Genomic DNA, 24,778 nt, shown 5'->3' on the forward strand with positions numbered 1-24,778 from the left:
GCTCCTTTTCGCACAAAGAAGCGAGAAAATGGTGTCTTGCCCCAGCTCAACCGATTTGGCAACGATTTAAAGACCATACTCAAACAACCGCAATGATATTTTCAATTTCAGTTGTTGGCCCAGTCATCGCCTCCTTGCAACTATGCAGTTAAAAGCATTTGAATTGCCTTAATATCCCCAGAAGAAAGAATGCTGCAGCAAACTATGCAGTAACTTCATGTCACCTGAAGAGGAGACTAACTGTATTTGGTCAAATAACTGTTAAACTGTAACTGTGCTACATTTACAGAGCTCTGCAAAAATGCAGTATTTAAGGGGCTACAAGAAAAGATTGTATTTTCCTCTCACTGAAGTATTGAAAGCAGAATGCACTCTGCTGGAAATGAAATGGTGGGCGTTTGATGGCATATTTTAAATAGTATTCCTCTTTGTACATGCAGTGTAATGCCACCCAAGGGGGAGATTAAAAAAAAAAAAAAAGTCTGCAATTTGCAAGTCCATTTCAAAGTCATATTGAGGATGATGTGAAATTCAGGGTAGGATTCTTTAGAGAAATCTCCTTGGAAAAATGTGCATGTACCTCGGGGAATCTTTGGATTTGCTTCTCCACACCGGAAGGCTGTTCTGTCTTTTGACATTTCAATGTTGTTTACTCTTTGCATCTAATTTTGGAAGTATCGAGTGGTTTATTACAAAGGTGCATCTTTGACTAACAGTAAGACAGTGCTCTTCTGCAACTTCCAAGATTTCTAAAATCCCTCAGCATTACTATTAAAACTTTTACTGGTAGCAAGGATACGCTGTGCATTACTTCTATAATACGGCATTAATTCTATTCTCAAGCATTAGGGATGTAACCAACATTTACATGTGTGAAAGACATTCCTTCACGGTCCCTGGGAAAAACAGGATTGCCCACAGTGATCTGAACAGTCTCAAACCACGGCAAAAAATATCCTGCTTCAAGCAGTCATCAGCAGGGATGAGGCGGGAATACTTTTCTGAATAGACTCCCAGCTAGACAGGTTTTTTTAATCTTTCCTCTCTATTGCCTTCCCTGAAGCATTACAGAGGCACAGACGGACCTAGGAAAAGGAAAAGGGTAAGGCTATTTCCTGAAGTCATATTCTCTTCCTTAGATGCCTGACTGAGCTGATGCTTCGGTTCAAATTCATCACCAAATCTGACGTCTAAAGAATTCTCCCTTCGGTCAGATTAGCAAGGAGCTTTTGTCTTCACTTGTAGTGCATAACGTGGCTTGATTATAGAGATAACCAGTTTGGTTCTCTCTCACGTAATCATATTGCATTCATTGAAAAGGTGAGGGGTACCGGCGATACTGTGATCTTCCCTGCCTTTCTGCCATGGCTGCAACAATTTGTACTCGGAAAGACTGAAATGCTTCAGTTCAACACTGAAGTCTTCAGATTTAATATAGTGTAGTATTAGGGTCACAGGAAAAGCAAACATATAGAAGGATCAAAGCATACCACTTGGTGATTTCCCTTTCCCCTTGAATTCTATTTAGTTTAATTTCATTGAATTTTTGCCATGCACAAGTTAGACATCTAGCCTTACCTACTTTTCTGTGTTCCTCTATGTTAGTGGAGGGACACTGCAGCACTAATTACTCTCCAAACCCCTTGAACCTTGAAATTCTCCCACTTACTGCAAGGAGAGCCACAACAACAAACTCGGACTAGAAACTTAAGTTTAATACTTACTGCTTGAATGCTTCCAGGTCAAAGAAAATAGTGATAGAAAAGCTCTTAGGAGGATATCCAATCCAGTATGCTGGGATGATTCCCTCTTCCAGCAAGATACTGGCACAGCTGTCTCCCACTTTATTCTGTTGAGGGTTTTTCTTGTTACTACCATGAATAATAGATTGGAATCTGGCAATACCTGTAGGGTTTTTTTCCCCCCAGTTAAGTGAACCTCCTTCTCCTGTGCACCGGTATTTGATGAGATTATTAGGACAAAATCACAGTTATCCCTGCACTTTATACTCCTAACTTGCACAAAATGATAGCTTAGCTTTAGCAGTGTAGAAAACTAAAATCAATAGTCTTGCTGCTTCTGTAATAATGCAAAAGCACTATAAAGATCACATCCATATTGCTTAGTCTAAAAATAAACATGTACAAACAAATTAAAAGGGACGTAGTACATCAAATATATATACCTCATTCATTTCTGAAGAGCAATCATTTGTGCTGATAAGAGCAGAAGTGCAGTTTTGAGCTAATCAAACATGATTAAAAATAAAGACAGAACACCATAAGCTTAATTATTATTATTTTAACATGTTAAAAATACAGTCACATCAAAATAGATACACAGTTATAAAACTGTTGTAGATGACATAAGAAAATAGTGTGTATATATTTTATATATAAAAATCTACAGTATTTACTAACGCTGATACATATTTTGGAGTCTTGCACAAATAAATTGTACAGCTTTGTTATGAATTACAGAACGATTGTTAAACACTGGGATTATTACACTTAGCCACAGTATTATATACATACATTTCTAAGCTGCTGTAAGCAATCAGAACTAAGGTAAGCCCAAGTCATATTTATCTTCACAATTTTAGTTCAGAGTTTCAGTGTAGTGCTTTGCTACTGTTACTTTGCTGCAGTTTGCAATTTTTGAAATACAAAATTGCCCAGTTCAATAAAAATTACATCAGACACATTATATACACAAAAGAGTTTTTGAAATACACTAAGTAAATGTTACTTCCATTTGTAAAAATTGTTTTACTTCTGTACCTTAAACCTTACAGAGCCAACCTGCAGCAATAATAGGCACTAAAGCTCATTCTTTAAAGGGGGGAGAAAAAAAAAGTTATCCATTTCTATGTTCTCAGTCTTACAAAATCTTACAAAATACAAGACAAACAGGACAGCTTCCCAAACCATCCAAACCAACGTTTGGTACTTAAGTATTAGAAAACCTCTCTGTTAAGCGCTCCAAGGACCTCTTCTGGCAAGATCCTTGTCGGCCTCAGCTCCCATTGGTTTCAATGAGAGTTCAGTGCATTCAGCACTTACAGGACCGCATCCCACACATGCCACTTAGCCTGCAAATTTTTTCACCCCCACTTCACAGTCAGTGAAAGGAAAGGAGAACATGAAGCACAAAAGGCTGCAAACACTCATTAAAAATACTTATATTACCAGGACTCTATTGAGCTTGCTATTAACAGTCAGCATCATTTTAGTGTAAAACAACACACAGCCTCTCAGCAGCCCAAGAGCACAGCAGCACGTGCCCAATCACAGGCACGAACCTACCGGCTCTCTGGGGGAAAAGAAGGGCAAAACATAAAACGGACTTGACATGACACAGCTTCGGAGAAGGGACACCGCATATGCGCACAGCTCAGCGGATATCAGGTCTCAGGCAGATCTCAAACTCCTGCACGTACTTCACAAAAGCGTCAAGGAGCTGGGAATTCTCCGATACCCGTGAGATGTGGCCTTGCAACTAATTCGTTTAGTTTCACAGCACAGCATGGCAAAACGCAAAGGGTGCAGCACCATTTCTGTATCTGGCATTGCCTACACTGTGCTCAAATATTTTGCATATAGGATGGCATTCTGAAAACCGATTTGGGTGCAAAGGTAAAATCTCCCCACTTCCAATGCACCTCAAAACCTAGAGACATGCTACATTCAGACTGCCCCGAACTTGAGCACCATTTCTTAGCCAGATTATGGAGACGTTTTTGGCTTTCGGGTTTTGCCGGCCTGCTCCTTCTTGCTGAGGAAAATGACAAAACAGTAGTCAAAGGACAGGAAATTAACTCTCACATAAGATTAAATTAATAATCCCAAAGCATCTCTCCTGCCCAGAACAGATACTGGGATACTGAGGCAGTTGTATAAAAATGACAGAGATTCCCATTCAAAGTGAATGGCTTATCAAATAAATTATAAAGAAAAATTAATATGAAATAAAAGTACTTCACAAGCTTTGCCCAAAGTTAAATGCATTTACATATAATTTCTTTAGCTTTTTTTCATACGTGTTTGTGTATATAGGCGCGCGCACACACGAGCGCGCATACACACAATTTATACAGTGCATTAAAATGTCAGTCAAAATAAAACTTGTGTGTTACAGGTTTTAGGCAGAAAGATCATGACACAAGTTATTTAAATTTAAGGTACAATGACAGTATTAGCCACGCTGTGCAGGTGATCTTATTGCTATTGCTATGTTTATGTGCATCAGATCACTTTCATCAGCTGCAATGCAAGTCTAAGAACTCAACTAACCTTCAGGAAAAGTCTGAAACTCTTTCAAATAGTGTTGTTGTTTTTCAGAGAGCTGCATGAACTGTCCATATTTCTTAGAAGAACTGAGGTGGACTACGAGTAACACAGCAGTGTATCACTGGTTTTGGTTCTTGTCATTTTAGTAAGCATAGGCAGATTCTCAGAGGAGCACGGATTCATGCACGGACAATCCATCATTTCTGTTACGGTAGTGTTGGGCTTGAGCTGATGGGCTCGAGTACTGGTACGGTGGTGAACCATGCTCTTCAAAGGCTGGTGAAGTCCTATATCTTACTGGACTATCAACAGAAACAGCAGGAAGACTGTTGTCTTGAAAAGGTATTGCCTGAAAATGCTGATATTTCTGGTAATTATCCAAGTGGCCCTTGTTAACATCTTGGCTCCAGGGCTGCCTATATGGCTCATGCCTATACATATATGCAGCATCTGGCCACTGCCTATCTTCCGGTAAGTAATCCACTGGTGGGATTATGAATTTGACACCCGTGGGGGACCTCGAGCTGCTCGGATAAGCATCAAGAGGGGCTACTTCTATCTGACCAGGGCTTGGTGAAAAAGGATTTTGGTGACTGGCAGGGTAAGAATTCATCTGTGATTTATCTGGAGAATAATCAACAGAAATAAAAGAGCCATAGGGCCTACCAGAAGGGCTGGTTCGATTCCCATAGTAATGCAGAGGAATAGAGCTTGCATTACCTACACCAGAGACATGCTTTGGAGAATTCCCATGGTAATTAGGTGGGTTACTATAAGATGGCAGCGGCTGCTTTACATTCAGTCCACGAGGTGGTCCATCAAATGGCGACGAATATTTTGGAGATCTGGGTTGTGAAGTGAAGGTGTAATTATTGGATATTTTTAGCGGAGCAGGTATTTTTTCAGTTTGCTTTCGTGGACTATTAGAATATGTTACATGCCTAGGACTTTGTGGATGAGCTCTCTCCAGCATCTCTTCAACAAGATTCTCATTCTCATGATCAACTTCTGGAACATTATCATACTGTGATGCATTAGACCCTCGCTTACCTTCATCAGCATCCAAAACCCTCATCTTCTGCTTTACATTCAAAGGCAGTGTTTCTCCAGGACTTGGCGGTGAGGTTGAAATAGAATGGTTTATTGACCTGCCTTTCACCTCTGCAGTAAGTTTCATAGTCTTTTCAATTATTTTGATATCAGCTGGTTTATTCCACTTCGGTACAAATTCCCTTCTTGTATCTGAAGTAGCATTAGAATTTTGGTTAGCAGCTGCATTATTATACTGTCTTGAGTTGTCTTGCCCTGTTTGCTGAGGCTTTCTTCTGATATCTACCTCATTCTTAGACTGATCACTCTGTGTGTCTATTGGTCGAGGCTTCTGCTCTTTTAAAGAAGGCTTTTTTTCCAGTGAATTAACTCTTTTTCGGTTATTTGCTGTACTTTCCAATCCTTCTCCAGGAGGTGGTCTCTTGTCTATCCTCCTTGTTGTTTGTGTACCAGTGTTGTTCTGTCCATTAAGCATTGGAGTGACGTTAAGCACAGCAGGCTGAGGTCCTGGAGTAATTTGCCCCAATGGCTTCTTTGGAAATTCATCTTCTTTACCTAAAAGAAGAACAGTAATAATGTAAATTTAACTTTGTACAGAGGCTTGCTTGTGTGATTAACAGAGAAAAGAAAAAAGAGCTACCAACTTAATTTTCCAGGCCTCTCTCTATGTCACCATTCTGCTAAACACCTCCAAGTTTTTTTCTATATATGCACATAACACAGATTTTGTTTGGGCTCTCATCTCTCAACCAGTTAGTCTAGTTTTCCTTTCTGTAGCTGATGCAATCTTGATAAGCTTCTGTTCATTCACGACACTGCTGCTGCTGCAAAAAAAATCATTATCGCAGATGATACTTCAGCTACCTTAGCTACTCTCCCGCTGCCCTGTCATCACATTAAATAAAAACTGCTTTCTCCACTTTCAGGATCCATTCTGACATCTCTCTCCCAATCTATCATCTTCTGCTCACTCATCTTTTAATATTTACCTTTGGTATGCTACACTGTCAGCTCTTCCCTCACAGGTACTACCTTCCTAACAGACATCCGTGAACCTCCTCTCACTTCTTGTGGTTCGCTGAAGCTCCCCCTAATATCTGCACAGATACGTCCTTGTTTTCCTTCAACCCCTGCTTAGAAATATCATTTTCTATATTAAAAAGCTACAGTAGATCAAAAAATCTCTAGACAGATTTTTTTTTTCAATTCTGTTTTTTTATCTGGCATAAAATCTAAATAGCTACTGCTGATATTGTGTATTCCAGGATTGTAATTCAATGTTCAACAGGCAAGTTTTGTCAGACACTAGTAAGGAGGACATCATTTACAGGACAAGGACACAAATGGAAAGTTCTCCCAGTTTGGAGCTCAACGTATCACAACAGCCAGCAGTAAATACCAGTTATATAAGGACTCAAAACAGCCCAGGTTGCAACTATAGAAAGAATAGCGAAACGTTTCGTTGCTGGATGTTGTTGATATAGCAATTTACATCAAGTTTCCCACTGAAGTCTTTCTGCTTAGCAGTCAACACCGTTCTCACTCTCAGCCAGCATATGATAAAGGCTTTTATCGTATCTATTTACACATAACTTAACTATGTGTAATACATTTCTCTCCCATTATAAGTAAAGCTCATACCCGAATTCTTAAATTTATTAATCTAAATAACGTTCAATTTATCAAAAAAATAGACTTTTAAAGTCAGCATAGCCAAACAAACACCACTGCATATCCATTTATTAAATTAAGTACAACTCTGCTGAAAGGAGAGAAAAAAAGAAAACTGCTTTGTCATGCAAAGAAGTTATACCAAAAGGCTATCAGTGAAATAATTTTGTTTAATTCTTGCTTCTTCTCAACAGACAAGAACTACAGAACATCTCCCCACCATCAAAGATCTTAAAGTTGAAATTTATTTGCAAATAACTAATAATTTCACATGTCTTTCTGGGTTGTATGAGTAAACACATATAAATGTGTCTATCTCTAATAGGACTGCAGTGGTTACAAGTATTGAGAGCCATGCTAATTTTTACAGTCAGTTGTAGGAGTTCAGTCTTTGATGACTGGTTCATGGTAGAGGAGGACAAGGCAAAGCCAGCAGTCAAACTCAGTATTATAACAGCGTCCACAAAACACCAGCAATAATCAGTTGCTGTATAAACTAAAAGAAAACTTAGAGTCTGTGCCAGCTAGAACATAACAGGAGGATAGGAGAGAAAAATACAGTGAGGCCAAGCGTGCTGACAAAATAACTAAATAAAAAGTACTTAGCAAAAGTCCATTTTTGCCAATTAGCCTTTTCTTGATTTCCAAAGTCTTCACACGAGGCCAAAGGCCAGAGCCCTGCCCTTTCCTTTAGAAAGGTACAGCAGCAGAAACTCCCACTGACACACAATAAACCCAGCCTGCTCAGGCTTTCTGTAGAAAAAGCCCTCCACGTATTTTCTCCTAGTTATCCTCTAATCAAACTATGACCATACAATTACTTAGCGACACAAACCTACGCTCTTCCACTGAAGGTGGTCGGTGTCCGCCAGGTATACCTTACAAAGTTGCCCATGCTGAGCGCCCCTCCAATGACTTGTCCCCCACACGTGAAATCACCTTACCGGATTGCACAACTGGCACACTTTGGAGTTACGGGATACTGAAAGAAAACGACCCCTCAGTGTCGGTGAGTTACTTAATTGCACAAAGATAATTTATGCGTTAGCATGCAATAAATTCTTCAGAGCATTTTAAAATAAATTCCTTAGAAAAATCTTTTTTCTTCTTCCATTCTTCAAGTTCAGCCACTCAAGCTATGCAAAAAACCCCAAGACAAGCTCCTCTAGTAAACCACAATGCTTCTTTCGGTTGTACAAAGAGGTTAAAAGCATCATACATTTTCCTTTCTTCCAGCTCTTACTCTTAAAGAGTATCCTTTGAAATATATTTGCTTGTACAATAAAATGGGTGTCTTCTTTTCCTTTATTTATTTTTTTTTAAACTTCACACACTTAAGGATCTTATTACCATTAAGCTCCAATACAACCTAAGTGAGAAAGCTGCAGGTATTTTTACTGAATTCTACCTACACTGCTCTGAAGATTAGGTTCTGCCATCTTTCCTTCACGTTTCAGGGTAAAAGACCACATCACAACTAGGTATAAACGGTCTGCACGGTTTAGATGATGTATGCTCTAACATGAATTACAGCTGTACAATGAATATCAGAGCAGTCTTACCACGTCTGTTGTGAAACTGTTAAAACCTGGAATTAATTCACATACTGAGCAATGGCCAAAATGTTCAAAGACAACAATAGTTCATTTAGAAGCAAATCATTGCATTCTGACAGCATGACACTAGGCTTTTAGCTTTTTATAGGTTGGAAATACCGGAGCTTAGCGCCTTCACAGGAAGCAGAAAATATGGAACAATGTGTATGTGTCCAAGGGAGGGCTCAGTGGGAGTAGCAGAGGGAAAAAGAAGAAATACGATTTTATATCTCAGCTACAAGGCCTCTACAGAATTTGCATTAATTTGCCCTCACACCACACAGACATAGACTGCTTCGTCAACAGCATTTGCATCTCAAACTTGAGAAAAGGCCTTATTGCAGGAGATACTCAATTTAGGAATCAAAGATACAAAGCACTGCCTAGGTTTCAAAAACGCCTGAGCTATCATCTGCTTCCTGCCATAACAACCATCAAAAGGAAAGGAGCTGCACTGGCATTCACAATGCTGCAGCACAAAGACATCCCCCAAACCGGTCACTTTCTAAAAGTGAACTATCTCGCTTTAAATTGAAAACATGTATATAACTTCCATTTTAAGTATATACAGATATATACAAACATATACACTCTTAGCTGTCACTTCCAGTGGACCTTCCAAAGTACTTTATTCTTGAAAACAAACAAAACCTCCTAAAGTTTAAAAAAAAAAAAAAGACAAAATTAAACAGGAAGAGGAAAACTACATCTATCACCATGCACATTCATACAAGGAGACATTCCTCAAAGGCACAGAACAGCATGCAAACTATGACCATGAATGTTTTAAGCGGGTCACTGTCATCAAGGATAGCAGGAAAATAATGACGTTGCAAGTTGGCAAGAATAAAAGAAAAAAAGGTAGTAAAAGCAAAAAGCTGAGTAAAAGAAACCACAGTGCAAAAGCAAACAAAAGAAACTTAAGTCACAGCAAACATCTCCACTGGTAATAGGTACATAAAGAGCTTGCCAGAGAAGCATGCAAAAGCACTGATCCTTCCGAGAGCCGCATGTCTTTTATCTAACCATCCATTTTCCATTCCAAATCTGCCTAAAACCTCACATGCAGCTTCAGCCCTCAGCTCCAGCACTTCAGCTAAACTCAGTGTTCAAATCCCTCAGATCTCAGCATGCCGAAGTTTTGTTTGGATGTTTTCAAGGATCTTAAATTCAATCTGCTTGTGCTGTTGAACCCGAGTCGGAGTTGCTTCATTTCCTGGCCGTACCTGCCTGCCTGCAGAAATAAAAGCAGAGGAACTTTCGAATTCCACCAAAAGTATTTCCGGGACAAGTGCTTTTCTGAGCAAACTGTGATTTATTTTTTATTTATTTATTTATTTTTTAATACACACACACAAGGTTTATAGACATTTTAAAGCCAGAATTTCAGAGAAAGTTGTCCAGTTCAGCTGGTGGTTGTTTTGGTAGCAACCTCCAACCATCATCAAATGTTCAAGCACACTGCACCTATGTCTTCTGGAGCTAACTGGGCAACCAGAGTTGTCCTGAGCGGCCGGGATTTGCACGAGATGTAGAACTGGATAATTCTCATTCTTCTCTCCCCGTTTCCTTCAACAAAATGGGTTTCTAGACAGATTATTTACTGGGTTTTCCCAAAGACAAATGCGATAGCTTATATCCGAATTTACAGAGCTGGCCCTATAGGATTTCCTATTCTTCCTTTACAATAAAGGCAGTGATGTAGTTGCCCTGCATGTAGTATTAGTGAAAAATAAACAAACAACAAAGAAAACTGGGTGGAGAGGGCAAAGAATGAGACAAGATGAAGTAGATGGAGAGAATTAAACGAAACAAGAACAATCAAGTGTTTGTGTGCTAGATGGAAACATAATACCTGACATGAAAAGGAGCAAAACAAATACGTGCAGATCCTTCTATTCCCAAAAAGATAAAAAATTCAAGTCATATTAAAGAAAGTTTTATTCTACCGACTTAACTCCTGCTCTAACAAGTCTTGGTCACCACCCAGTGGAAGTCAATCTCAACTACAAGACTTTACAGATAATTGCTTTAGGAGGCACTAACAGCCTCATGCATTGAACAGCAGACATATAATTGGAGTAAAGTGCTTTAAGTGCTCTCTCCAGTGAATAACAGTCTAGTCCTTAATTTCAGCACCAGAATACATGCACTTTGACTGTTCTAACACAGTTTTCAAGCATGGTAATGGTCATAAAAACACCTCTTAAAATGACATCTTGATACTTTATGTTTATTTTCCATCAGTGACTTCCCATCTTACTAGTTCAGCTTACAAGTCCAAGAGAATTTTAAAGAAATTTAAGTGCTTGCACTAGAAGCTCAAGACTGCTGTCTCAAAGTCAAACTCTGTTCCTCCTCCTTTATATGCCATCATTAGCAAAGGAGATACTGAAGTGAAATCTCGGCTGACAACATGACGACCGTGGAACCGAATACACAGTTTGCCTCTTTGCAGCTACGTCAAATTTGTAGCACTGACAAAAACTTACTTTACAAGCCTCTGCCTTTAGATAAGGAGGGGAAAAGATTAACAGTCTTGGTGGTCAATGTGGCCAGCCACATGTCCGCGAGGTATCTTAAAAAAAATTCTCAATTCAGTCACTTAGTTTTACATCATTGATTCCAACTTTTTTTTTCCTGGAAAAATCTGCCTTCTTGAAAGGGTCTGTCAAAGGACTACGAATAATAACCGCTGTTAACTACCTGGATCATATTTAACAAAAACATGCCAGTTTTAAACAGCAAAGACTTTTAAATGATGCCAAGTCAATGTCTAAAACTGCTCAAAATAATACCATTCCACATACTATTTCCTTCATAACACTGTAAAACACTCATCTCACACCAGAAAACAAGGCAGAAAAATTAGTTGATTAAAACGTGAAGCGCGCTGTATGAAATAGCTACTTGTGTATTCTCGATACGTAAGTGAAAAATCCAAAATTCCTCTGAAACAAAACAAAATCAAAAGAGAAAGAATTAGAAGCATTAGAAACAGTAAAGTCAAGCTGAGTTACAGATTGCTATCATTTTCGCTTTCATAAAATTGATTAACAGCAGAGATAAGACATTATTTAATAGACTATTAGTTTAGTACATATTTCTGGACTGCCACAGATGATTACTTGGAATAGACAAATATATGACTAAAAGATATTGATAATAACTGCCATTAACATATAAATTTAAAGATAAACTGCAGATAAACATTTATAAATCTGTGGCAATCGTTAAGATTCAAACTTCTTTGCTAGCTGCCCCTGAGTATAGAAAAGCTTGAGAGGCAACTGCGTAATATGGAGTTTAAAGCAGCTGTTCCCCCCACAGAGATAACCGAGGCAATCAACAGGACCACAGTAGTCTCCAAATCAGGCAGTATTTTCTTTAAAATTAAGGCTCAAGACCTTTATCTCTGAATTAAGGTCTTCTCAGCTATTGTAAGGTCTATTAAACTTTCAGTCATAAAAAAAAGAGAGTCCCTGGATCCCTCTCTCCTCCCTTTTCAGGGCATCTTGTATCAAGACATGGGTGAGAAATTGTCTTGAGAGTAAACCTGAGGGCCTCTAGTCTTGATCGTGGGCCTAACTGACCCATCCATGAACCAGTAGGTTAATAATCTATTGCATTCGTGTACTTTAAGTAGAACATAGAACTTTCACTAGTAAGTACTTTTATTTATTGCAGTCAGACACTACACATAAATACCCAGATTACATTAATATATTGTTCATTAAACATTATTTACTAAAAGTAGTCCTACAGAAATAACTTATAGTAAAGCAGGAAATTTCATCCATCTTTTGTGAGCAATTCAAGCATTTTCCTTGTTGCTTTAAATAAAGGACAAGTAAAAAGGAGAAAAGGAAGGAAAGAGTCCTCATCAAGAAACTTTGGAAATCCGTGGCACCTCCCAAGAAAGTTCCTTCTACTATAATCTAGGCATTATCCTTAAATCAAGGAAGAGACTGCCCACCCTGCTTCAGACTGGGCTCCTTAAGAAGATGAAAAGAGGAGTCGTGTGGATATGGAGGAGCGTGCTACTCCAGAACCTGCTGTGGTGTAGAGACCCTTGATAACGTTCCAGGCACAGAAAATACCAGGCAATACTAGGCAATCCTTTTCTACTAACTCTAACTGAGAATGTGTCAGAGGAAGTACCCTGATGGACAGTTTCTGCTCTGTAACTATTGCAGCTCATCCTCTGAGGGCTTGATAAGTAAGCGGCTTGACAAGAGCAGCAGCGCTTATTCAAATTGTCTACTGTCGCCACATAGCCCCCACAATGTAGACACCTACCCTGGGTTTTTGAATAGCACATAGCTTAGGAGCCATCCTCCGATGGTTTTCCCCCTCAATCTATGGACTATCCTATACTGATCACCATGTAGACCAGAAAAAGGCATGAAAATCTGCACTCTGTTTTTATGTAAAATAGCCCTAGCACAGGCAAAGGCATTCAACTGAGGTCCTTAAATTAGCATCAGCTGCACCCCTGGAATGTCAGTGTTCTGGTTGAGCATTTCAAAGGTTTTACTGGTGTGAAAGCGGTGAAAAAAGTCCTTTCCCTCCCCTCTCTTCTGGAGAGGGAAAGGAACTCTCTAATTCTGTGGGAAAAACCATAGGAGCAGCAAGCCAGAGAAAGCTACCTCAGACATAGCCAGACATCCGCTTTAAAGTAATGCAAAAATTAATACCTCTTAATATCCTACCACAGTTTACCCTACTAGGGCAGGCAGATCTATACAGCCGAACAAAGGATGCCAGATGGAAAATTCCACAGAGCTTAATTAGCTTGCTGCTATTCCTGGATGACAGACACTGATGCAACTGTCTGGTGGAGATTTTTTTTTTTTTTAAACATTCATTTTTATTTTATTTTTTAATAATTAAACGTGTAACTTACTCACTGTAAAAAACATAGAACACGGAGCGGTGCTCCGATTTCAGCTGAGAAAATGAAAATAAATATTACTTTCTCAGACTACAACGAATATATAAGCCAAGAGCCCGATATTTTCGTGTGTATTTCTGCATGACCTGTAATGATTTCCTAAGTTCTATACAGAATTGAAAGAAAAATTTTAAGGATAGGCTAAAGGTAGTATAGATAAGAGAGATACAGACAGACACGGGAACAAGGCTGAATGTCTAGAGAAACTGAGAACCTGTAGAAAAATAATATTGCCTGAAGACAGTGATTAGTAAAACCAAAATGAACATCAGAGTGGGGAGAAAAAAAAAAAAAAATCAAAGGCTTGTGAAATTCATATGAAGAACAAACGAGGCAGTCTCATTCAACTACAGATAACAGCAGACAAATCAGCTAGATTTCCAAGGATTAGGATAAAGGCATTTTATATTTATTTTGTGAAAGGTTAAGTAATGTTCCCATCTACCCCTGGCAAAAATAAACCACACAGAGAGACTTTCCCAGGCTACTTTGAAATGAAAAAGAAAAAAGCTAACTTCCTCATCCAGCACTGAAATATATTTCACTGTAGCCTTGCTTTCCTTATTTTTATTTTAAAATTAAACCATTCACGTTGAGAAAAAAAAAGAGGCATTTTATCGACACTGACATTGCTTTAGCAAGAAAGAGGCAGTACGGCTCAAAATAATTGCTGGCTTATAAGGTACTCACATCAAGAGTCACACTTCTTAACCGTGCAAGATATGAAACCAAACAACTTGCATCCCATTGCCACAATGTCTCATTAAGGAGACGTATTTGCTACCTTTTGCTTTCGGCCTCTACAAGAAGATTCTTTGTGTCTCAAACTGTTACCGCGCAGCAAGGTGGATGATTCTTGTGTCACCTGCGGTCTCTGGTACAATCCAGAGTATTCTCAAACAAGATTTCACTTGAATGGGTTTCACTCACCTTCTTCCAAAAGAGAAGCCCTAAAACCAGCTAAGTTAGGAACAGACTTTCTACCTTCATTTTTTCCATCAAGCAAACTTTCAGTAAATTCTGTATTTTCCCCAGAAACTCAACAGAAGTTACACATATGTGATTTCCTAGACTGAAAAAAACCACTAACTCCACCACATGGCAACTTATAAAACCTCTCCTTACTCCATGCTGCCACACCTTCAAGTGGAAATCAGAAGCTTCTCATTCGTGAATTTCTTTTACCACTTCCATGAAAAGTCCACCCATCTACAAATAAGTTAAGTTTCTGAGGGAAAGGAGGGGACGGGGGAAAGCACACCTCGCTGTTCACACAAAACCATGAAGACATTTAACATTTATTAAATATTAAAAATTTTAAATTTAGCAAAAAAAATTAGAAATTTAGAAAATTTAGAAAATTTAAGCATTCAAAATTTAGCAGAAAACACTCCAATCATCCTATCTGCCTTTAGCATGATCAAGTGGAATTGACACTAAAAGACAAAGTTGGTCAATGACACGTCTGCTCACATCCAGTCACCATGATCAAGCATCAGGTGAGAAAATATGTCTGACAAAGCAGGCAACCGAGGAACTGTGCTGAAAAGAGCAACTTGCACTGAAAATAAGAAAAGACTGAAAGCCAGCTTGCAAGAAAGGATGGAGAGAAGGCAGGACGGGACAGCTGTGATTCAAAAGGCGGAGAAACAGTACACGCAGCAGCAGAGGAGGAACTGTGCATTCACTGAACAAGGAGTCTATGGATGAGAAGGAACGAGAAGACCGGGCAGATGAAGAGACAAGAAGGAGCAGGAACTAGACTTGCTGGAACCTACTAGGGGAAGGAGAAAGTGTGACAGGAGAAATGTTATGGAAAACCAGAACGAGGGAAAAATTAAGAACAGGGAGCAAAAGAAGCTAGAAACATGGGACAAGAAGCCAAGGTGATAGGAAGAAAAGGTACAGAAAGTGTGTGACTAGGCCAGAGAGACAAATCTGCTGAAGAATCAGAAGCAATACCTATCTATTAGTGATGAGTGGCCCTGAAACAGCTCAATACTGAATGCAATAAATAAGGGCTACAGGATGAGAAAAATTAAGTTCCATAATGAAACTACACTTCAAACAACTTCAAGAATACATCACCACAACAAGGCTACACGGGCAACCTTTATTCTGACATTTCTTCATTTCCGAAAGCTAACCTTTAACAACTGAAGGTCATTTCTGCCATATTTCTGTAATTTTATAAACCATACATTCTTTCTTACATACTATTTTTTAAATTAACAGGGATAAATGAGAAAGAATTGTGAATAATTACAAGAAAAAAAATTAAAAGATCTTTGTGGTGGGATATAAAAGATAACAGAATCTCAAAAGAGGAAGAAGAGATCTGTTGCACACTTCAAAAGTACCATTCAGAGAAACAACTCTCCCTGCTCTGCAGCTGAAAAGCACACAAAGGCCAAGAACAAAGGAAGAAAGCAATTCAGTTAAACACCCAGAAGATCCATCACCTGCAAAGATTTCAAAAGCTGCATTTGACTAAGAGGAGAAAGTATCTGACCTGGTTTGTTCCACACCTAATCAAGCTACAGAACAATTTAGAGTCTGAGAAAACATGTTGCTCCCAATAATTTTAATCTTTTGTCTTATATATATTTCCATCCAACTTAATAAAACAGCCCATATTCTGATTTTAAAGTATCCTGTACCATAAAGTACTTGGCCATTCGTTTGCAACCAGTAAGCAAAATACCAAAAAAGAGCAAACTCATGAAATGAAGGGTACTGTTTTTCAACTGTAAAATATTGGGGGGGGGGGAGGGGGGGGAAGGGAAGGAATCAGTATGCACTGATGAAAAAAACAAACATTTGCATAAGTTTTAACAGCATGAGTTAACACTTTAAAAAGGGACCAGGTGTGAACAGCTCTGGGCATCTAAATCTGCATGTGGACAAGTCTCTTACCAGCTGCTGGTAAATCCAACTTTGCTCGTTTCAATTCTGACATAGAATTTTGGAGCTGCTCTATTACAAAGTCATCTTCATAGAAGAAATCCTTGGCTAGAGTCTCCTGCAGAAATTCTACAAGCTCTTCCATTTGTAATTTCATCAAATGCTCTAGGCAAGAAGAAAATATTACAGATTAAAAATATCTGGAGGATGAACATTAAATTTGGAAGAGGTACTTAAAACATTACATGTTTTTACGAATTCTGCAATAACTTCCAAGACGGAATGAAAAACACACCTATTAATCAAGCAGGAAATAGAATTCTACACTAAATAAAATATATAAAACACATTAAAAATTCACTTGCAATTTTGCATGAAAATGCTTTCCACTCATCATTCTCTGCTTAGGACAATGTTTTCCAAAATAGAGCATCTTCACAAAAACTAAATCAAAATCACCTCCTTCAGCCTTCACCTGTTTCTTCAGGTCTTTATTTTTCAGCCTGCATCCTCAGCCTACAAAACACTGTTGAAGATCTTCAAAAAGTTCATTCTCCCGCTGTTTAAAAGCGGTGAAATAGTCTAAAAATTGACATTTAAAGTACCTTCAATCATAAATGAATTAACTGCCAATGAAATGAGTGTGGCAGTTCACACCTCAGAGCCACTGCTTCAGGCTCTCTGAAAATTCAGGTACTTTTTGCTGCTTCAGTTAATTCAGGTCACATTTTGAAAGTCATTTTATAGTTATCAGTCAGAGATTTATTTTTCTTTCCCTTTTTTTTTTTTTTTTTTTTTTTTTTTAAACACAGCAATAAGACCATGATTTCCACACAAATGTGTGTTGCTTGCAAGGCTGTAACTACATACCTATGCGGTTTCTTTAAGCATATGTATGTCATCAAAAGTTCCAGAACGTACACATTTTATACTTAAACCACCAAAAATGTTTTTACCACTGTAATAAAAATGTTTTTGGCATGTACTGCACAATGACATTTTGTTTGGATAGCTTTCCTATCAGTGCCTTCAAGGGTAGACACCAATGCAAGCAGAGACTGGAAAACAAATCAGAATCTGATTTTCCCTCTATCCTCTTCTCTGCCAGTCCCCACTGCCTCTAGTCTATTCTCTGTTGCCACAAGCTAGTCTCAGTGTTTTGGTTATGTATAAAGTTGCTATGCACTATAATGCAAGCAAAGCTGCACCAAGACTTCTTCCTCCTTTTTTTCCCATAAAAACAGGAGTGATGAAAGAAGAATTTCAAGTAAGTGTCTATCTGCAAACAAAGAAGATTAACCTAAATGCTAAGCCTACTGACTTACCGACTTGCCTCTAAATACTCTGCTTTCTTAAGTACAATAATTACAAATCACAACATTTTTCATTTTTCAAAGCCGTTTACAAACTAATGAACACACCCCAGTGAGACGGTGATGTACTATCACCACAGTTCAACGAGGGTACACTAGCAAGCAAATTAAGACATCAATCGTGCAAAAAGCTCCATGCAGATCTCTGAATCTGCACAGACTTAAATGACTTCACTGAGAAAGCTAAAGTCACAGAGGAAAAGATCATCCAACTCAAGCTACAAGGAAATACACTGAGAAACGCCCAAGTAATTTAGAAGCTAACATCCGTTCTCAAAAACTTCTGGGGTCCTTTGGAAGTTATGGTACTAAATCACCTCGCGGCACCAGGCATTGAAGCTTTGGACAACTATTTCTCCTCTTCAAAATTCTACGTCCTAGTTTCTCTGTATGCAAGAGACTGAAGAAAAGGCCACCCAGGCAGTCTATGGAAATTTTGAATTCAAGTTATATTCTCAGATAAAAAATGGTATAAAATGAGACATATACACTGATGATTCCTGGCTGCTGGATTGTTTGTTGAGAGACTCCCAGGTTTTAGTGGCAAAAGAAACAGGAATTAGTCTCTCGATTCTTTGTGCATTTTTTCATTAACATAAATCCTGTTGTGGCTAACAAACCATTTCCAAACCACGGAACTAAAACCCGTTGAAGTTTAAAATAACTAGGCTGCTCTAATAAATCCTTCATTTCTGCCAGTTACTTACATTCACCAGACACAATTCCTGAAAATATAAAAATTTTTAAAGTCCCATGCTGTAACTGTACTTGTCTAATCCTTTAACATAAGTCTGATTTTTGGGCCAACTGTAACACCATCTAAAAGCTTATTGCCACAATTATACCATAGTTTTCCTTTGGCAATCATACACAGTAATAACACAAAGATTTTGTTCTTTTTGCGCATAGGGAGAGAAAAATACTTGTTATAAATAGCATGAGTTAATAAGGGAAACTAAGATTTTCACAAAAGATCACGCTACTCAAAATAAGAGCAACACTAGCTGAATCTCTATTTAGTATTGAAATGTTTGAGAGATTTCTTACTTCTGTGTAGTTTCAGAATTGTGTAAGACATAGCAGTGAGAACCCGCTCTCCTTCAAGTATGTAGATATCCCATATCCTGAGGCTTAATGTAAAGGGAGTCTGCAACAACAGAATTAGCCAACAGGGTGAGCACAGTCTGTCCCAACCCACAATTAAAAAACAGAAATGGAAGACAGAAAACATACTCACACGATCAAGGAAACATTGGAAAAACCATTTCGTTGAGTAAAAGCTAGTGGAAATCTCCTGGGAGTCCTGTAAAAAAAAAAAAAAAAAAAAAAAAAAAAAAACAGAAGTTCAAAACCACTCGCAAGAATCTAGGAATGTTTTGCACTGGCCATGGAAAGATATTTTGCTCACTGATCAAATGACCTTGAGGCTAAAGTATCCCAATATTCTTCATACAGAATTCATTCAACTACACTAAGCACTGCTGCTTCAATCTAACAAATACTATTTCTGCCCTTTATAGTTTTCCTTCATCAACCTCGTTTCTTAAGAAACATGTACTTGAAGATGCAGAGGTATAAACATATCTTAGACTTTCATCTTACTCTTGGGACAGGGACAGAGGAGAATTAAATCCTCTCTCAACAAAATAAACTACGTCCGGAGCAGCCAGAGTTCAAGCACTGGGTCTCTTTGGTCTTTCATTTCTCTGCTAGTAAAGCCGGCAAATGTTGAAATGATTTTGTGAAAGATATCTATCTATGAGAAACCAGTCTAAGACAATCACTTTGTTTAAATACAGGACCTCAAAATAGCACCTAGACTGATAATGGATTTCATTGCTTAACTAAGGGGCTTAGTGTCCACGTGGCCCATATGGCACACCAGTCTTTTCAGATATGGCTCAAGCCTCGATGCTCCACAGGAGCTTTTTAAAAGTGTTTGTGCAGTTAGAGGAAAGAAGAAAGTAAAAGTTGAAAAGTTAAGAAATTCTGAATTTTAACTATTGGCTAACATAATATTCCATGCTCGTGACCTTCGGCTTTACCACAGATTTCAAGTATACAAACATAAAATAAGCACTTCTGCACAAGGGTTCAAAACCCTCAGGTTTATCTGCAGGTGTCACCTCCATCATTCTCCAAGTTAAAATGGGGTCATCTCGGTGATATATCCACAGTGAAAAATGACGAAAAATAATTTCTAATGTCAATGTAACTGAAATAATCTTTATGAGCTATTTCCATTTTGAGAGTCCTTAAAAAGAAGCAGACAGAACAAAAATCACCTTACTATGAGATTTTCTAACCTATAAGAATGATCATTAGCTTAGGCAAAGAAAAAGACATAATGGACCAGGTCTTTCCCTGGTAAAAAAAAAGACTGATATAGTTCTGTTAATTTTAGTGACACTGAAATAATTCACACAAAAATAGTAATATGCCTTGATTTAAAACTGAAAGAAAAAGGTATAATAAATATATATAATGAATTTTTCTCAGACAACTCCAAATAAAAACGGCCAAGGACTCTCTCAGAAGGGAGCTATCAAAGCATTTAATTTCAATTAGGTTTTTCAATTAAGCAACTTTTTCGCAGATCTTTAAGTGATTCAAGGGGGTGAAAAGCACAAAACAGAAAGCTCTTCATTATTAAACGTAGTGTAAGGGATACACAGTCAATATACAAAATTGAAGGGCCTTGTATGATTCACTCTTAACACCATCCAATCATTTCTGGACAACTAAGTATTTAATCCTCAAAACATGACAACTTCAAAAGCCAGAATAAGAAAACGTTTCTAGACCAGAGCCTTCATCTTGCATTTACTGTGAAAAAAGAATCTACGACTTCCATTTCAGAGCCAAGCCAGTTACAGAATTGGTCTTGATTTAAATTTTTTTTTTTTTTTTAATATGTCAAGATAGTCGTATATGACTAATTTTGGCTTGACCTTTTAAAATAAGATTTTTTTTCTAACCAGATATGCCTAATTCTGTGTTTTGAGCAAGTCTAACAGCATATTGCTAAAGACGACATTAAATTATAGTTTGTAATACAACTGGCACATATTAGAAGCAATTAATCATTGCCAAGGTGCTAGTTTGCTCCTCCATTGCTTTGGTTTTGCTAGGGAGATAAATATACTAAATAAAATAATATATTCCTGAGAAATTAATGTTTGCAATCAGCTACAAGGTGTGGCTCTTACAAGATGCTGCTGCACCTGAGTATCTCTTATACTACTAATTAAGACATAGAAATGGATTCTAGCAGAACCAACATGATTGTAAAAGAAAATTCTTGATGACTATGTTGGAAGGGCACTGTACTACCATTAGAAAAATAGAATATGGCTGTTATTTGTTGCTTAGAATAAATACAACCAAAATTAACAAAAAAAATGCATTATTTCTTGTTTAAGAGCATCATAAGAAATAACACTCAACATTTTATCTCTGAGAAAACGCTATTGATTATGTCCAAATTTTAAAAAGATTATCCACTGCTCTTATGAGAGTTACTTTTTCAATAGATATTAAAACCAGCTGGCTGCAAAGCCATCGCCGTCCGCGGACAAGGTACAGGAGTCTCTACGTGATAAATTCTTGATAAAATGTTTTAAAAGCAACTTACTATGCAGCAGTTTTCACAATGCCAAGCAGAAGATCCACGTCTTTGCCTTAACTTAGAGGTCAAAGTGAGAGACACAATTTACTGACTTTAAGCATCCAATCAATTAATTTTAACGTAACTCAGCCAGGATGCTTCATGACTGTCTGCAATGAAAGCAATAGTACTTCTGCCTTTCAGAGCTTACCTGAGGTTTCAGGTATTCTTAACCTAGTGCAGTAACCTAAACTGAACAAAGGTAGCAAACTAAGTTAGCATTGCTTTTATCCTGTTATACTTACCAAATGTTGCTTAAGTTTTGACAAAAATTTTTTCAGTATTTTGTCATGATGTTCTTGAAACCTCAACAGTTTTGGAAAACCAGGAATAAAAAACCCTAAGGAAAGAAGTTGATCATGTAACAGGTGTATGTACCATAAAATAACAGTAATTTTAAAAAGGCTTTCAGAGCACTGAGAACATTATCCTTCTAAAGACCACTGGATCTGAATACATTTTCATAACAACGTAAGAATATGCATATACTCCTGCCCTAATGACTGAAAAAAAAACAACCCTTCCCTTATTGCCTATTATTAGATTATTGGTGGTAGATGGCACCAGTTGCATCTGTCCGACATTGGCCTACCTCACTATAAGAGCATGCGGAAACCAAATTTAAAATTATTCATTTTTTTAATCAAACATTTTTAAAGCATAAATCAAGATTAGGCCCTGCAAATCCATGACAGAAAGGCAGACAACACAGACAGCTTTTATAACTGTCTGCACTGAAGACAAGACCACAAAGAAAGATGAATTAGAAGGTTATTCTATTAAGGCCAAATAAATGGATAGGCAAGACAATGTAAAAACAGCAAGCTTAGATATTAATGTCTAGTTTCCAATTATATAATTTAGTCCATGGTCACTGAGCTGCAGGATTTACTAACTCAGATTCATCCAGGCTTAGTTTCACAGAATGAATACTCATACTGGCATCTTGAAAAAGAAGGGCCAGGTTCCATATTAGGAAATTTTACTAACAGAGGCAAGGTGATTCTTTTTTTTTTTTTTTTTTTTTTTTTAAAACATAAACAGTGAATGACTACTTCACAGCTAACCAGCCAACATTAATAACATTCAAAGGCACTTTCTCCATGGAAAGATGCTCTTCTGATTCCTATATGCCCACTCATTATCTTTAATTTGTAAGATTATAAAAGACCCAAAAGACAATTTTCAAAAACCTAAATGATTTTCAGGGTCAGCTATGTGTATTTTATCGTTTGGAGACTTTCACCTCATACATAAAATATGAAATATCAAGAGGTCACAGTCACCCCTTGATTTCAAGTGGTGTTATACCAGGGATTAATCTGACCGTATACGTATTCAAGACACATATGTTTTTATCCCCCCCGCCCCCCACAAAACATTCTATGTCCCCAGATCACTGGTAGAGGAGAAAAAAAAGGATGGAAAGCTATGTCTACAGGGAGGAACTTTTAACTACCCTATTCTCGCCTGTACCCTTCTTATTTAACTATTTGGCCCATCCCTATGATTTTTATAGGCAGCCATTCATTTCAGAGAGCAGTCTGATTTCAGTGGCATCCCGCGCGATGGTAATTTTTTTTCTTTGGGAATATCAGCAATTTGGAATTTAAATGGTCTAGGCTTTAAAGAGTAGGTAAACAGTGTTTAAGAACAGCACAGAAACCAGTATCATGTTTGATTTCAGTTTAGTCTTATTGGTAGCACAACTGATTATATATATTTCAGATTGGGCATTCAGCAACAGTGCACCGACTCCCGTACGTCTACAAGCAATAGATCTGCCCTGCACCAGCTGCCAGATGAACCTCCTTTCGTTCTCCACAGCAAGTTCAAACGATGACCACAAAAATAAGTCTGAGCAATTCACGTTAGACTGCTCCGTTAGCATCGCATTCCAACATTACGACTCTCATCCATTAAAAAAAAAAAAAAAGACGAAACACTAATACTTAAAATCTGTAAAAAATTTTAAAATCCTCTTTAGAGTCTATGGCATCTTTAAAAGGCAGCTACGGATATCCGTGGAACTCCATACATCAATACCAGATCAACAGATTTTGAATATAATAAGTTGATTTAGACTCATTCCCCAAAACAACTAAAATTTCCCATGATCTTTGAGGAGCTCAGCAGTCTACATAGCTGTACTTTTGTAGTTCTTGATTACTGATAAATCTACAGATACAGATGTCTAGAAGATTCTCTTAGTGTGTATTACCATCATGTAAAGCTCCAAGGAGGTTTCTGACTCTTGATGAGTTCAACTTTTATTTAGGGCACTTACTCCCACTTCAGCTATCACTATTTTGTCAAAAACTTGAAAACTCTGAGCAAGTATACAAACAGAAAAATAGCCAACACACACATTGCACTGGGGGCAGAGAACGTCCAGAAACTTTGAGCAGTCAGGGCAGGGAGCTATCACGGTATGAGAAAGTAAAAATATGCTGGAAATTTGCTAAAAAGCCTTAAAATTCAAGTAAGTTCTAGACAATATTTACTTTTTCAGGCTTCCAAGAACTACAGCTTTTCTGAATCACCTTGTCATTAACATCTACAGAAGATGCTGGAATTCCTGGAGTTGTTCCATCCCTACGGGCGTGGGATATGCCTAGATCACACTGAACTTAAAATGGAAAGAGAGAACAACCAACAATAGGAAAGTAACAAGACTGCAAGAGAAGGAAGTTCTGTCTGCGGCAGAGATATAACTAAGAAACTCAAGGCTAATGCCTCGATATAGTGTCAGCTGTTTACTCTGGACTCTTTTCCTGCCAAATGACAGCATAGCCATAACATTACTCTACACGTTCTGCATTAGAGGTTTCCACTTGCTTTTCAGATGTCTACATAACCAGCTTTCAACTGGTTATATATGACAGATTAAGAGGAAAGGAAACATCTGATTTTCATTAAGAACTATTCGAAAGCTCTAACTTTTAAAAACAATTACTTACAATTATGGTTGAGTTCCAGTAACATCCAATAGCCCCCGCTACAAATGGGAGCTTATAAAGCTCCTATTATCTCTTATTTTGGACATACACCCAGAACACTGTAGTCCTGTTTTCAAATAATTTCCAATTTAAATAGGGCAAACTGAAATTCCATACCATGCATAGCATGCTTCGGACTCGAGAGGAGTTTCACCAAGGCCCAGAAGGCATCTTCTTCATTCATGTACATAAGGAGCAAAGCTGTGATCTGGCTCATTCCCTGACAGTATCCAACTTCCTGGAAATTAGACAATGAAAATAGTAAAATGCTGAGAA

General features: G+C 37.9%; 1 protein-coding gene across 4 annotated transcripts in view; it reads right to left on the reverse strand.

The window, feature by feature from the left end:
• Positions 1–2,286: 2,286 nt before the first annotated feature.
• The window catches only part of USP6NL (USP6 N-terminal like), a 115,942-nt gene continuing 93,450 nt past the window's right edge, over positions 2,287–24,778 (reverse strand). For all 4 annotated transcript variants that reach the window (XM_068910784.1, XM_068910861.1, XM_009683013.2 and 1 more), the window contains 6 exons: positions 24,620–24,740; positions 21,749–21,843; positions 19,074–19,139; positions 18,884–18,983; positions 16,476–16,628; positions 2,287–5,894 (listed from right to left, as the gene is read on the reverse strand). In XM_068910784.1, the coding sequence (XP_068766885.1) occupies positions 4,453–5,894; positions 16,476–16,628; positions 18,884–18,983; positions 19,074–19,139; positions 21,749–21,843; positions 24,620–24,740 (1,977 nt within the window). In that variant the 3' untranslated portion in view covers positions 2,287–4,452. The remainder of the gene's footprint in view (positions 5,895–16,475; positions 16,629–18,883; positions 18,984–19,073; positions 19,140–21,748; positions 21,844–24,619; positions 24,741–24,778) is intronic.

The sequence above is a fragment of the Struthio camelus genome, chromosome 1 (assembly GCF_040807025.1).
Source record: "Struthio camelus isolate bStrCam1 chromosome 1, bStrCam1.hap1, whole genome shotgun sequence".
Lineage (NCBI taxonomy): Eukaryota > Metazoa > Chordata > Aves > Struthioniformes > Struthionidae > Struthio > Struthio camelus.